At 40.9% G+C, this 15,150-nt stretch overlaps 1 protein-coding gene across 1 annotated transcript in view; it reads right to left on the reverse strand.

Annotated features, from left to right (window-relative positions):
* Positions 1-13,578, reverse strand: part of UNC5D (unc-5 netrin receptor D) — a 276,418-nt gene extending 262,840 nt beyond the window's left edge. Inside the window, exons 1-2 of the mRNA XM_049704290.1 lie at positions 13,536-13,578; positions 12,762-12,980 (exon numbers count right to left, since the gene is read on the reverse strand). Coding sequence (XP_049560247.1) covers positions 12,762-12,980; positions 13,536-13,578 — 262 coding nt within the window. The remainder of the gene's footprint in view (positions 1-12,761; positions 12,981-13,535) is intronic.
* Positions 13,579-15,150: the final 1,572 nt, after the last annotated feature.

Here is a 15,150-nt window from a genome sequence, read left to right on the forward strand (position 1 = left end):
AAGGTCAACGTCTTAGTTTAATCACTATATCTTTGCATTCCCATCTAATAGTTAAAAAATTTGCCTGGTGTTTCTGAAGAGGGAGTTTCTTCCAAACCTCCAGCCATAGACTATCAGCCTTTCTTTCTTTGGGAAGGATAGCCACCTCAGAGCAAGTGCCAAGGAGCAAAGGACGCCCTCCTCGACACCATCAGTTAAATCATCACAAACAGGGGAGCAGCCTTTATAATCGGCATGCTCTCTCCAGCTAATGGGCATCTGCTGAGGCTGTGCCCTGCCCTGAGACAGGCAGCATGGGAGAAGGAGGCGATGCTTACTGAGCTCCACTAAGTGCCCAGCATCATAAGCCTTTAGCCTATTCACTCTTTGCATTTCCGCAGTGCCCTAATGTAGCAGAGGCTACTGTACCCCCACTTTACGGAAGAGAGAACTGACTTAGAGAGTCATTTGTCAATCATCACACAGCCTGTAAATGGAAGATCCAGGGTTTGAAGCTAGATCTGTTTTACACCCAAACCAGCACTTTGCACAGGTCCCTCATAAAAATTCGACTCTGTCCTCGTACTTTAGGTACTTATACATAATTATGGAAATAAGACTAATGCATGGAACATTTAAGGAAAAAATGAGGTGCATGACTATGATTTTTCCTTTACGTTCAAAAGGAATTCAGGGGACAGAACCATCAGTATAGTCAAAAGGAGCCAGGGACTGTTGGTGGAGGAGGTGGAATGTGATTATATCCTGGGTGCTGGTAGGATTTAAAAAACAAGAACGGAGGTGGATTAGTCAGGCTTGGGAAACATTCCCCTCTACCCAATCAATAACATGTTATTTATAGTGTGTGATGAGAGTTTTATGGCCACATCAATCACCATGTACACAATCTGAGTTAGACTTTCTAAATTTGTAGGAGGTACCGCGTATAGAAAATCATCCTGATGACAGCTGATAATTCACATTTCTTCTGTTTCTGCAGAATGCAGAAGCATGCCTTTTACCTGTCAGAGACGTAAGAGTCCTGAAAGTCACCTCCTACGTGGAATAGGAAAGAAGCCTTAGAGGGGTTTTTATTGTATTGTTGCGGCTGCTTTTTTAAATTTGCACTTAAATAAAAGAGAGAAGGAGAGGACCTGGAGAAGGTGGAGCTGGCAGGTAAAGGGAAAGGGAAACGGAAGTCAGATTACAAAAAAGTTTGTGAGGACAGAAAGCAGACTGGAGCGTGACACCCCTACTGGACTTTTTAAAGTTAGGCTGCATAAACAAAAGTAAGGAGCTAGGCTGTAGACAAGAGGACTTGGTTTATATTTCACAGCTTTGATTTGAGACAAATGGTGGAGGATCTACTTTGCATAGTGCAAGAGAGGAGAGAAAACCCTAAATCAGCACATCCAGGTTCCAGGTGGAGTAACTTTGATACGTCTGAGCTCCCCTGTCATGTGATGGGGAAACCTATGAAGCAAAATACGCCAATCACGTGGGAATCAGGTCTCACTGAAGAAGCACGATACGCTTAGAAGGTCAGAAATGTGTTCAAGCTCATGTGGAATTTATACATACATATATATACATACACACACAACTTATACATGTGTGTATACATGTGTATATATATGTGTGTGTATATGTATTAATTTTTTTACTTTCTCCATCTTATAATATCTAAACCCATCAGCTTTCTCTAGGCTGCAAATGAAGAGAATCACCATCTCAAAATGGTTGAAGATCATCATATTTATAAAGCAGAGAGTTCCCCATCCAAACCTTAAAATATGCTATGATTTAATCTAGGCATCATGGTGTTTTAAGGGGTACATGGGGCCTGTTTTAATGAGCTAAGGTAGGACACTCAAACACAAATGCGCATCCGGAAAGAATAAGTTTACACTCACAGATCCCTAGAAACAAGAGGCAAAGCACCCGGGGCCACACAGGGAAGCACCAGGGTCAGGAGGCAGAGGGGGCAGGGGGGAATGTGGGCAAGAGCCTTTATTGTGGTTTCCACGGGAAGGAATCAGAGAGGCAGGGGAAAAAGATTTAGAGTTGGCACGTTTGCATCATTTCAGTGGGCTCCGGGACAGAAGAGCTGTCCCTACTTGTCTGGTACTGGGTTAGGGCAAGGGGATACGGGTCAGCAGTGTAAGAGCTTGATAAAAGAAGGGGTTGGGGATAAAGCTCTGGATCGGTTGGTTTGCATATGAAAGGCACGCTCTTGGGCCAGTTGTTTGCTATGTCTAGGAATTAGCCAGTCCTGGGCAGGGCAGTCCCTCCAGGGTCAGCAAGACCCTAAGATGTCAGAGCATCAAATACAAACACTTGAAAACATGGTTATTATACATGGACAAACACACAATTGTTTTGCAAAGCGTAACAGTAGGCCACAGACCCCCACCACGAAGGTCAAACTTGATCTCACCCCATTCATGTCAGGAAGTCTGGCAACCTCTCACTCAGACTAAACACAGATGAAAGGAAAATGCTGAAATCACGATTTCAGCATTACGATGGCTCAGTCTCAAGTCCCTCACAGAGGTTCCCCATGGGTTTGGAGAAGCAGAATGAATTATCAACCAAGTATTATCCAAACACAGTGTATTTTGCTTCAGGTAGCATCAGCGTATCAGGTTTCTTTAAAAGGCCACAAGTGACTTCATTACCCCCCGCCACCACCATCCCCACTAGTATAGTGTCTCTCTGGAGTATGCCTTTTTCTTCTAACGTGAGGTCTTTAGCCTTGTCAAACCATCCCTGCTAGGAAAACCTTTGGGAAATCATAAATATTTTGTCTCTATTATACTTTTCTCCACTATAACAAGTAACTATTGATTAAAATAAAAATTTTAAATAGTATATTCTCTTGCAAATCTTCACTATTGCTCTCTCTAGTGATGTATTATATATATGCATAAATATATATATATATATGTAAAAATGTATGTGTGTGTGTATATACACACGAGAAACCACACCTGAGAAACATCCATTTAAAACGGCTCTATTTCAGGACAGCTCCCGCCACGCTCCTGCACTGAAGTTCATCCAACAGTGTTACAGAGATAACCATCTATTTCTCCATCTCAAGAGACGGCAGCTAACTTATTCACAGGAAATGCTACAGGGGAACAAAAATCCCAGGCAAACAGACGATGGCAACTCATAAATAAGACTAGCATTATACCTGATAACTTGTGTAACTAATGGGCATGGAAAAGTCCAACCCTTTAAATTATTATGCGATTATAACTATCAGCCTTTGTTATGGAGGAGAGTCCTACAGAAGATGAAAATATGACTCTGGAACTGAAATGCTAATAAGCTTTCTATGCTGCGGATGGTTGAGTTGTAGAGAGACGAATGTTGGCAACGGATGAATAATTGCTCTGCATGTACTAAACATAACAGAGCAGCACAGAACTTCATCATCTGTCAGCTTTATTTGTTTAAATGAGAAAAATGCTGACAGCAGTTATTGCTATAATCCCCTTATTTATCAGATAGGAAACACTAGTTACTCTTAGCAGGTCTAATCCTGTTGGGAGAATAAAAGGGAATTTTCAAACTAATTGAAGGTGCATGTTTCACTGTTCAAAGAAGAGAAATATGGAAGAAAGGAGGGAAGAAATGGAGAGAGAAAAAGGATGAAAATTATTTATTTCTGGTCAACTTCTAACAAAAGGGCTCTAGTTCTAGTCCTAACTTATTCTGTAGAAAAGAAAAGAGCTCTGGAGTAGAACTGAATATCCAGCACCATGCCAGCTGCAGACAGTGCCTACTAACAGCTGTCCCCCTGCCTTTGATCTACTGCCCATTATCACACTTCAACAAGGCTCTTCAGCGGCATCCTGCCGTGGTCACTGCTGCCCACCAGCTCTCAGATGCACCACTCATCACAACTGGATGTCCAATCTTTGGAAGTTCTCTGTAGTAGGATACTCGGCTTACTAAAGTAAATAACTACATTCAAGAAAAAAGATGAGAATCCCTCTTCCTCTTGTCATATTCCCAAACCACACCAAAGCAGTAAGAGGCTAGCAGACTAGGCTTTGGTGAATTGTTTCCTCACGCTAGTCGCTGTGCCTGTCTCCCTGGACCATTTTAGCCCAGTGTTATACCCACTCCGTGCCTGGTTTTTTTTGCACTGTGATGTTTCATGATTGGGGATTAACCCAGAGAATAGTTCTATGTAATTAGCTTCCACAGACAAAGCCCCAAAGAACTATTCTAATACAACTTCATGAGTAGCATGGGGCCTTGCTCAATTTGGGGAGAGAGAAAAAAAAATCAAACAGCCCACGAAAAGCAACCATCTCCGGGCTTCCCTGGTGGCGCAGTGGTTGAGAGTCTGCCTGCCAATGCAGGGAAAGCGGGTTCGTGCCCCGGTCCGGGAAGATCCCACATGCCGCGGAGCGGCTGGGCCCATGAGCCATGGCCGCTGAGCCTGCGCGTCCGGAGCCTGTGCTCCGCAACGGGAGAGGCCACAACAGTGAGAGGCCCACATACCGCAAAAAAAAAAAAAAAAAAGCAACCATCTCCTATTCAAGAGCCTTCTCTAATAGACCGTCATCTCCTTAGGTATCTCAGTACCACTGATGCCTGGGTTTGGCTCTGAGATAGGCCCACCTTACTCCACTGTTTCCTAAGAAGATGGAAAACAGTCCACTCAGCTGGAAGAAGTGAGTCCACCACTTACATAAGGAGATGTTTTTCATTTGTCTCTTACTAGCCCAGGTTTAGAGCCTAGAAAATAGGCTTGAACAATAAGTTCCCCCATATTTTGAATAACATATTATCATTACTATTATACCATTTGTATAGCCCTTTACTTTTATTAATGTCATCACATACCTTATCTTATTTCATCTTAAAACCATGCTATTATTATTATTATAATTATTATTTTGCTGCAGGTTCCACGTCAATAGGAAATAGATCAAAGATGTCATACAGTTTACAACATATATTATTTTCAAAAAGTTGTACTGAGTGCCTCATATGTGCTTGCCATTTTGCCAGGTGTTGAAGATACTGTGACAAAGTAAATGATCAAGATTCCTGTCCTCAAGGATCTTGCAGGCTAGATGAGGAGACACTTCAACCTGTCCCAATGTGATGCGACAGTCGCTATGACAGAAGCACAGACTGCTACAAGATCACACAAGAGGGGCTTCTAACCTCTCCACAGCATCACCAAAAGCTTCTGGGAACGGTTGCCATCCTACCTTTGACCTGAAGGCTCTGTCCTCACCCAGTATTTATCTCAGTGTCTAGGGCAAGGCTCTGGTGAAGACACATGAATCTGATCCCTATTTGGAGTTTTAAAACTTTGAGATACAAGAAAACTGTTCAGGGAACTGTGCCTCCATTTCTTGGGGGAAGCTTAGATGTCTTCAAGCCAACATGCTACTGAAAGTAGCAAATTAAATGTAGATAATTAAAAGGCAGAACCATATTCCATTTTACTGGCAGATGCTTAATTAGGGCTAAATGTCTTTTGCCACTTCATCCTAGCAACAAGATTCAAATGTATTTTGATTAAAAAAAAATAGTCCTCCTTTGAACGGGCACAATGCCTAATGAATACTCTTTAGTTTCCCCTGGATAATAAGCACCCCACATATTCCTCAGAAGCACTGCAAGTTCAGTCTTAAGTACAGAAACTAAGAATACACCCAAGCTCTCCAGTTTCGTCCTCACTGGAGATTAAAATTAATCAGCACAGAGATGTCTGGCAGAGAAAAGCAAATTAACTTGGTAGTGTTGTCTGATAACAGAGAAAAGGGCAACTCACAAGGCAGAAGTGGAGAGGGGAGGGTCAGTTAGAGGACAGCTTCCCCTGAATGACTCACTCAGACCTCATACAACTTGTGGGAACCACACTCATGATTTCCAACCCTGCTGCCCCAATCAAAGGCTTTCCATTCCTGCAGTCACTAAAACTACTTCCTGTTAGTAGATCATCCCGAGATCAGGGTATACATCCTACCAATTCTATCTCCCGTGGCGATACCAGGGGCTCTGAGAATAACAAAGACGAAATGTAAACTGAGGGAGTGAACCACAGGCAAATAAAATGTCATTCTATGAAAGACAATGATTTACCTGTTAATAGGACTAGCCCCTTTATCTTTCTGGAACTGTAATTACGTTCATAATTTTCTATTTGTTTTTGGAAGCAAAATCACCAGCCACTTACCCCATGTAAAAAAAAATTGCAGTTTTATATTTATCATTTTGAAGGCTAACCTGATAGTGTACTTGCTATACACCAGACCCTGAGCAAGGTATGTCATATATATTAGGTTCTACGACCCCTGCTATAGTTCCATGGGGTAGATATACTTGTAACTGCCATTTTATACATGGGAAAACCGAGGTGAAAGGATGCTAAGGAACTATCTACCTTTAAAAAGTCTGTAAATGGAGAGCCAGAGCTCAAAAACGGAGGTATCGGGCTTCCCAATGGTTGGGAGTCCGCCTGCCGATGCAGGGGACACGGGTTCGTGCCCCTGCCCGGGAAGATCCCACATGCCACAGAGCGGCTGGGCCCGTGAGCCATGGCTGCTAAGCCTGCGCATCCGGAGCCTGTGCTCTGCAACGGGAGAGGCCACAACAGTGAGAGGCCCGCGTACCACAAAAAAAAAAAAAAAGAAAAGAAAAAAAATGGAGGTATCATCTTGCACTAATATCCATACTCTTAATCACCAGACCATCTTTTTTTTAAATATCCTTATAATTCCCACTTCAAATTAGAAAAAAAAAAAAAAATTTAAAATGTTGTATGAACAGAGAAGACTATAAAAAAGTCCAAAGACACTCTTTAAGAGTTTAGGGTTTAGAACAAATCTCTGGCCAATATTAGGAAGTTATTAAATTGCATAAATGGTTAGCTGCCTTCTATCTCTGCTATGAATGAAATGATAGTAAATGGTCTCTTTTTGTAGGAAAGGCTTAAATTAGACACAAGGTCTTCATGCTCTGTCACAAGTTTTTGGAAGGAATTCATAATATTTTCCTGAAAACCTTTTTAGAATATGTCAGTCCTCTCTGAGCAGCAGAGTGATGAACAGGATGCAATCTGGGGTGGGGTCGGAGAATATTTCTATAGTTGTGGGTTTTAAACCCACAAACTGTCAAATGGAACACTTCAGAGATGGATTACTGCTGTGTTCCGTGGTCTCAAATATATGCTTCCCAAATGCACCTCGGTGATTTGTGAATCTTTGAGGTAACTTCAAATTAATGGTTTTCTGGAGGATACTATATTCACATCCCCATCACCAGCAGAGCGAAGTTCTTAGATACAAACTTTAAAGATTTAATACATTCTTTATTCTGCTCTTTTCCCTTTTCTCAACACAATCCATTAACCTTTTCTTCCCAGAGAGTGACTCCAGTTGTTTAAGGAAATCACACACAATGAAATCCCTGAAATGATATTCTTTAAGAAGAAAAATTAGTCTACTGGAGTTGAGACTTTTCCCATAACACGTTGAAATACGCGTTATTTCGCTCATTAGACTTTGGTATCTCCGAGGTAGAATAAAAACCATGGAGCCTTGGTTCAGGGAACTCCGTTTTTATTGAACAGTAAAGAAGTGGTTTAGCTTATTGATAACTCAAGCTTCCCGCAGGCTACATTATCCTGATTGTCAAGGATGGGTTTTGCTGGTTGCTGTTTTTCTCTCTCTCTGTGTGTGTGTGTGTGTGTGTGTGTGCATTTGTGCATTACTGAACAATCCACCCCTTTCCTTTCTCAGGGGCATGATTCCTGAATTGGGATTGCCTCTCAACTCCAGATGCTAACAGAAGAAAAATACAAGGAAGAAGACTTCCCATATTTCCAAATGAAATGAGACAGAACAAATGGAAGAGGATCGCTCGGCTTGTGCAGAGAACTAAAAGTGCACATTACTAAGAGGGATAGCCGTGTCTGTGCAAACACAGTAACTCACGTCAAATAAATTGTGCTTTCTGCAGGAAAGAACTCTAGCTCTGGGTTTTCCAAGCTAAATTGCATGAAAACATACAATCCTTTTTCTTCGTATTTGAACTGTTAGAGGACGGGGCCAAATTGCCAGAAAGACCAAAGGCAGTGTGCAGCCTTTAACAACTGAAAGGATTTATTGCTCCAATTTGGAAATACAAAAGATTCTGTGTCGACTCCCAGCACTCCCAGGTCCTATGCATTTCCCATTAGTTCTGTGAAGAAAGAAAACCTCTAACTAAAAAGAATCAAAATTCTCTAGGATTTTAGAAATAGAGACCACGTTGGCCAAAGATATTGAAGCAGTTACTTTCAACTTCTTAAAAGAGCCTGGAGCATTCTCTACCTCTGGTCAAACGTGGTCCCATTATCCTTGGTCTCTCGGTATCATTCCCTCCCACTGGACTGGCAGGAATTATTTTTCAGACCCCATCAAAAGCCATTAAGGCTGTAAAGGTAGTCAATCCCTATGCTCCAGCTCCACGCTGAAGAACCCAGGGGAAGTAATGCATCTATTTTTCAATACCTGAGGCCATTTCGTTTCCAACCTTAATTACACTTATGCATTAGTTTTGGGTCTAATATCTCCACTCATCTTGCTCCAGTTTCCACTTTTCCACTATTACTGCAGAGCTTAGGAAACATAATTGCAGTGTGTGGTAGACAGTGATTTTCATTAACCACACAGAAGAAAAACAGTTTTAGGGAGAGACATTTCCTATTGATTCAGTCAAAATGACTTGGAAGAAATGGTTGTGCTTATTAAATTCTTTTCCAAAAAGTAGCTGTTAAAATTCTTTCTCAACAGGTTATTTTTTAAATCGGTGTTTAATCTCTTCAGATTTTGTCGTTCATGATCTTTTTTGTTCTTCCCAGTTCCTTTGAAAGTTGAGACTTTTATTGGTCTTATTTTATTTTTTTAAAGGAAGCCAAGAGGGGAGTTTTTACGTGGAGGCAGAGAATGTAATCAACGCTGCTATCTGCAAGACATGGAGCTGCCCAGCAATGCTAAGGGAATTAAAAGGGAGAAGCAATAACAAAACAGAATGTTGTGAAATGACAAGAGGGTAGAGTGTTAAATTGGCCTGCAATACTTATCAAGAGGTCTTTAAATGAGAACGGATATAGGATTTTCTAGCAGTGGTATAAAAAAATAGTTGATCATTTTTCAATGTTCTTCCTCTCTTTTATTTGGAGCAGTTTACCCTAAGGGGTTCTGCTATTTTAAGTTCATTACTGGGCAAAATCTAGGGCAGCAATGTCTGAGGATAAAACACACAGCCCCATGGAGCCACTAGTATTTGAGTCCCTCTCTGGTTGGACTAACTGAATACGAGACATAAACCTTTCATATTCTACCATTGTTCTATAGGGTTTTGCTCCTATGGGAAACGCTGTTCCCTTTGCTGCTCTCTTCCAAAACGCCAAGTGTCTTCTTGGAAGACTTCATGCCAAGGTAAGTGAGATAGCTATTGTTTGTGACTTAACTCTCCAACACCAGGTCAATCCACCTAGGTCTCTCCAAAATCCCAATCTTGGGAGCACAGAAGCAGAAAGTTTCCTGGCACCAAGATTCAATTTGTTCTCTTCTTTTGCTTTGATTTTGTCAAATCCCTCTTTAAAGAAGGAAACTATACCTGGAATCCTGGAAATGTCTCCATATCTTTGGTTGTTATAAACTTTAACAGGGCCAGAAACACAACATAGAATAAGGGATTGGCCCTTAGAGAGATGGCTGAAATGGTCAGGAATAAAGAAACTCCAATGGAACAGTACTGGATTATATACTTGGGAAATTAAACACTGAACAGATTCATGACAGGAAATACTGAGCCAGGTGCTGAAACCCGCCCTTATGTCAGTAAGGGAATGTGTCAATATTTTGACTGGGAAGGAGACCGCAGGAATAAGTATGTAAAGGTGGCTTACAGTGTCAAGGAAATGTATCTAAAGTGAAGATCAGGAGACTTGGGTTCTAGAAAGAACTATACCATGAATACTTGTATCTCCTGGAACCTTTTATTTCATGAATAGAATACGGCTGTTAGGTTTACCACTGAGATCCCTTCCCATTCGTACACTTAGATTCCTAAGTTCTAAGCATGCTTTTGGCCTGAAGAACAGCATCTCTAAAACAAGCACTTTTGTTTTTTTCCTCATACTAGTTCCAAAGTGGAACGGATAGGGAATTGTGATAAGATTTTAGGTGCTTCTCTACCTTTTGATGCGTTCATACTACAAACACGAATCAGCTCAGAACTGCATAATGCTTAGCACTGCTGATATATGTGTTTAGTACTTTGCCTCCTTCTTCATTGATTCCTAAGTAGAGCCAGGGTAATTCCTGAAGATCTTTATGAAATGATTTTCTCCTTTTGCTTTGGAACGCAGCATACCCTGCTCACTTCTTTGCTGGCTGCTGACGTGTCTCCTTCCTGACCCTGAGGGAGGTGTGCCTCTACCTCCATTTTCTTGTCATATTACCCACTCTCTCTTGACAACTCCTCCACATCCATGGCTTCATTCTTTATTGATGATTACCTAATCTACTTTTCTATCTCTGAACTCTACCAAGTTCCAGATCTATATCTCTTCATTATATCCCATAAGTATTTCAAGTGCAGTTTGTCCAAACAACGATCTTAGACTTTTCTCCTTGCTAATGTGATGACTACCCTTTAGCTTCCGTTAAAAGATTAGTTTTTATTTCTCCATTCATTCATTTATTCATTCAGCCATTAAGTCTGATTTGTTGAAGTGTTTCTCACATCAGATATCTAGTTCTTATTTCTGTGGCCATTGCTCCAGGAGCAGACCTTACTTTCTCAACTGAATTATCCCAGCCTCCTAACTTCCCCATTCCTACTTCTCCTTACCATTCCGAAGGCCTCTGCTAGATTCATCTTCTGAAGCATAGCTTCAAAGCCACTTCATTCCCATGTGTCGATATAATCAACCCCCACCATTAGCAAAATATCCATAAAATTAATTAAAAGACTCCTTGCTCTGGTATTTGAGGTCTTTTATGCCACTGATTGAGCTGTTTTCCAGCTATCAGCTGCTGTCTCCTACATCTATTTCATATTTCAAGCAAACCAAGCTGTGTGGAACATACACTCAGCTTTCTTTCATTTGCTAATGTTGACCTTTCAATTGCTAATGTTGCCCATTGAGACTCCTCACTCCCCCATAGGGTTTAGCATCAATTATGCCTAACTGAATTACATATTCATCAATGTCCCTTTCAAATACTATAGCTTCCACACCTTTCCTGAGAGCCCTAGTTAGACATGGTTTTTTAAAAAATCCTCCCTAGTGCCATCTACCTCTCTTGAGACATTTATCATAACTTCATTTGTACTGCACTTACAGGTGTACTGGTCTTATACCTATTAGTTGCTATGAAGGTCTAGAGATCAGTGTTTGCCTCTTACCCTTCTTGGAATACTCTGAAAGACCTAGCCTAGTGTATTAAACAGCACTGGTATACAGTTAATAAATTAAGCCACCTTGAAACTTCTTAATTATACTCAGGCTTTTTGATTTATTCAGAATCTGACATCTAGTGAATAAGTTCAGAACTAATAACATCAATAATCTAGGGTGACACCAGACTGGACTTAGGATGAGGCTAAATTTTCAGTTAGTCTGAGGAGACAAAGTTCAAAAGCATATACTCTTTCTGTTACATGTTAAAATATAAAAGTTATAAATTTTTAAAGTTGAGTCAAATGATCTTACTTTCAGATCCAGCACAAGCCCATAGTTTACTTAATTTCTTTGAGCCTCAGTTTCCTTATCTATAAGAAGGCAGTGACAGCATTATTTACCCCAGAGAGCTATTGAAAAGACAGTAAGATAATGTCTATCAAATGCTTAGATTAGGCCTGGTATATAGTAAGTGCTCAACAAACATTAGCTAGTGTGATCACTATTCTCATCATAACTCCTCATCAGCCAAAGTAGCCAAGCCAATAATGATAGTCCTGAAATTCTTTTATACTGGAGATCCTATCCGAACTTGGTCTTCTAATTTGGGCTCTATGACTACACAGTAATCAAAAGAACTTAAAGACGACACAGAAACCACCAACTGTGGAGAATGAAGCACACAAAAATAATATCCAGGAGGAAAGATTAGAGAAACTGAATTTATGCTGCTTAAAAAGGTGTTTGGTGGGGCTTCCCTGGTGGCGCAGTGGTTGAGAGTCCACCTGCCGATGCAGGGGACACGGGATCGTGCCCCGGTCCGGGAGGATCCCACATGCTGCGGGGCGGCTGGGCCCGTGAGCCATGGCCGCTGAGCCTGTGCATCTGGAGCCTGTGCTCCACAATGGGAGAGGCCACAACAGTGAGAGGCCCGCTCCGCAATGGGAGAGGCCACAACAGTGAGAGGCCCACGTACCACAAAAAAAAAAAAAAAAAAAAAAAAAAAAAGGTGTTTGGTGAAGGATTTATGTCTTGAAAAAGTATTTAGAATTCAGAAAAATGAAAACAGTGAATGCCTGGTTTTATTTCCAATGAGAATATTAACTTCCATACAAAATTAGGTCTTAAAGTTATATAGAGCAGGAAAATAAAAAACTCTACCATACTGGAGTACACTAGGCAAGGGAGCTGTGGAGTCATGTAAAGATATGACTGTACACGATATTCCAAAGATGATGTTACTGTGACCTCATTCAAAAGAGGTAATGGGGGTGGCTTAAGCAGTCATATAACAATGTGAGAATCTGAGAAGCTACCGTAGGTGGTTCTGATTGCTTCCTGTTCTTACCTGAACTCTCGTCCAGACTCTCCTCAGAGACATGCTCATTTTGATGGACCCACTCGCCATTGCATTTGAAGAATATCTGCATGGCTGGCCTTGCTTTGCACCTCAGTGCAATGGGGTTGCTCTTGATGATATAAGCATCGCCTGGCTCCTCTATGAAATGAGGCAGCGTCCCAGGAGCTGATGGGATGGATTCAGGGAGGACTTCGCCATTGTCAGTTCCTGTGAAATTGAAGAAGATATCAGAACACAGTCTACACTGGCAGCACATACATCAGGCCAAAAAGAACAACCTGCTTTAATGATCTGTGCTGGAAAACTTTGTATCCTAACACAGCATGCTTGTAAGGCCTGTGCAGATGAATTATCTTCTAGAGACTGAATTAGCATGATATGGTACCTTTAGACAGACACACACTCAGTATTACCAGACGAGTGAAAACAATGAATAGGAGACCCTCTCAAACTACAGTTTTGAATCTGCCTTTGCTGAAAGACCTGAGATAAACATCTGCGGGGTGACAGGCTAAATCTTAAGATTCAGTCTGGCAAAGTGTTCAATGAGGGGCCCAAGCTGCCTCAAAACTTTGAAATAATGGAGGGAATAGATTTGGTTTTCCCATAAATAAGTGTAAATAATGGTGACGTTGGTGGAGGATGGTCGATCATAAGACATGTCCAAAAGATTCCAAACTGTCTACTTTCTTTACCTATGAAACTTTGGAGATTGTCTGGTATTCTACCTTGGATAGCGTTTCTTCCCCAAATTTACTAAACCTTCTAAAAGGAATACACATTTCTTCTGCTTGTCTTTGACCATCATTCTTTACGCCCAGCACTCCTGACCCCAAAAGCTACCTCACTTTTAAGGTTAAGAACTAAAACAAATCACTACAAGCTATAAGTTTTTAGTTTAATATCTAGGGTTACATCTGTTCAAAGAGAAGAAACAGATGTGAGTCTCCCCAAGTACAGGGAACTGATGAGTGGAAACAATATGAAAAGGAAAAAGCATAAGCCAAGACTTGGCTTCATTGTCTCTTCACTCCATTTAGCAAGGACTTAAGTCCCAGGAAACTAGCACAAAGTCAAGGGAAGAAAGATGTAACTGCTGAGCAATGTGGAGCATAACCAAGAGAAACCCTATCTTGTGCCCTCCCGTGGCCATTCCACAGAAAGAACAAAGCAAGCAAACATTTCAATGACCAGATCAGCTATGCCCCAGAGAGGGTTACTCCCATTCAAAGCAAATCAGTCTTTAGGGCTAAGCTGCAGAAAGGGACCGAATGAAACCACTGGAACAACAATCTAGTTCAACAGGAGAGAGCCTGGAGACCAGGTGCACCCTGTGTCCTAACCCGGCTTTCTGGGCACCATCAATGCAATTCTGAACAAACAGAGCCTCTTATTATTCCCACTCAAGTCAATAACCTAAATGAGTAAGCACTGTCAAGGATAAACATATTCACAATATTAGGGGGAATGTCCTGTTGTAAGAACCTGTAGAGAGAATTAGTAAATGTAAAAGAGGGGGGACTAGGACACAGGAGGAATGACTGCCTATAATTATATGTTTGCGTAAGGAAGAAAATAAAAGACACTGAGTTATGAAAAAGACTGCTCGCCAACGGGAATACATAAGCACTATGTCATGCCACTGAAATGAATTAAACACAATAGTTTGATTCTCCAAACTTTTTTTTTTCATTAAATGTATCAACTTAAGGGGGGGAAAACGCCTCACATATTAAAGAGTTTGATATTTATAAGCTACAAGTGCATTTGTAATAGAAAAGTTAACTCATGTTAATAGAAAAGCTAACGCACGCCAAAAAAGCATCATAACACAAATATTCCAAATAATAAGAGAGCAAACAGTTTAAGTTATAAAAGTTAGATAAACTCCCTCAGAAAATAAAATGTGTACATATCACATGGAATAAGAAGGGTTTCAGGATAGAATCTGAGAGGTGCTTTTTAATGTTTTAAATTATATTTACAATGGACTTCATAAAATGTATCATATATTAATTCATTCTGTTACTGACTGCTCACAGCCATTTCCATCTTCAATAAATACCAAGTCCCCTCAGGCTTCTGTAAATCCATGCATTAGAGGAAATGACAAAGGTATTAGAAGACTTTATGTGGGCATCAAACAGCTCACACTCCCATCAGGGGCTTGAGTTCTGTCCAAAGTAACTCACTGTTGCAGAAAAGGGTCACCTGATAAAGAATATATGCAGACCCCCATGGTGGTAGCCTGAGTGAACAGGGGTGTAAGTGCTAAATGCTGTATGAGGTGTTTTTGCTTAATTAGTAACAATGCCTAAATGTCAGAAGTAACTACTGACATGGGGTGTGGGTCACAAAAAACCAATCTGTAAGTAAA

This window comes from Orcinus orca, chromosome 21 (genome assembly GCF_937001465.1).
Source record: "Orcinus orca chromosome 21, mOrcOrc1.1, whole genome shotgun sequence".
Taxonomy (NCBI): domain Eukaryota; kingdom Metazoa; phylum Chordata; class Mammalia; order Artiodactyla; family Delphinidae; genus Orcinus; species Orcinus orca.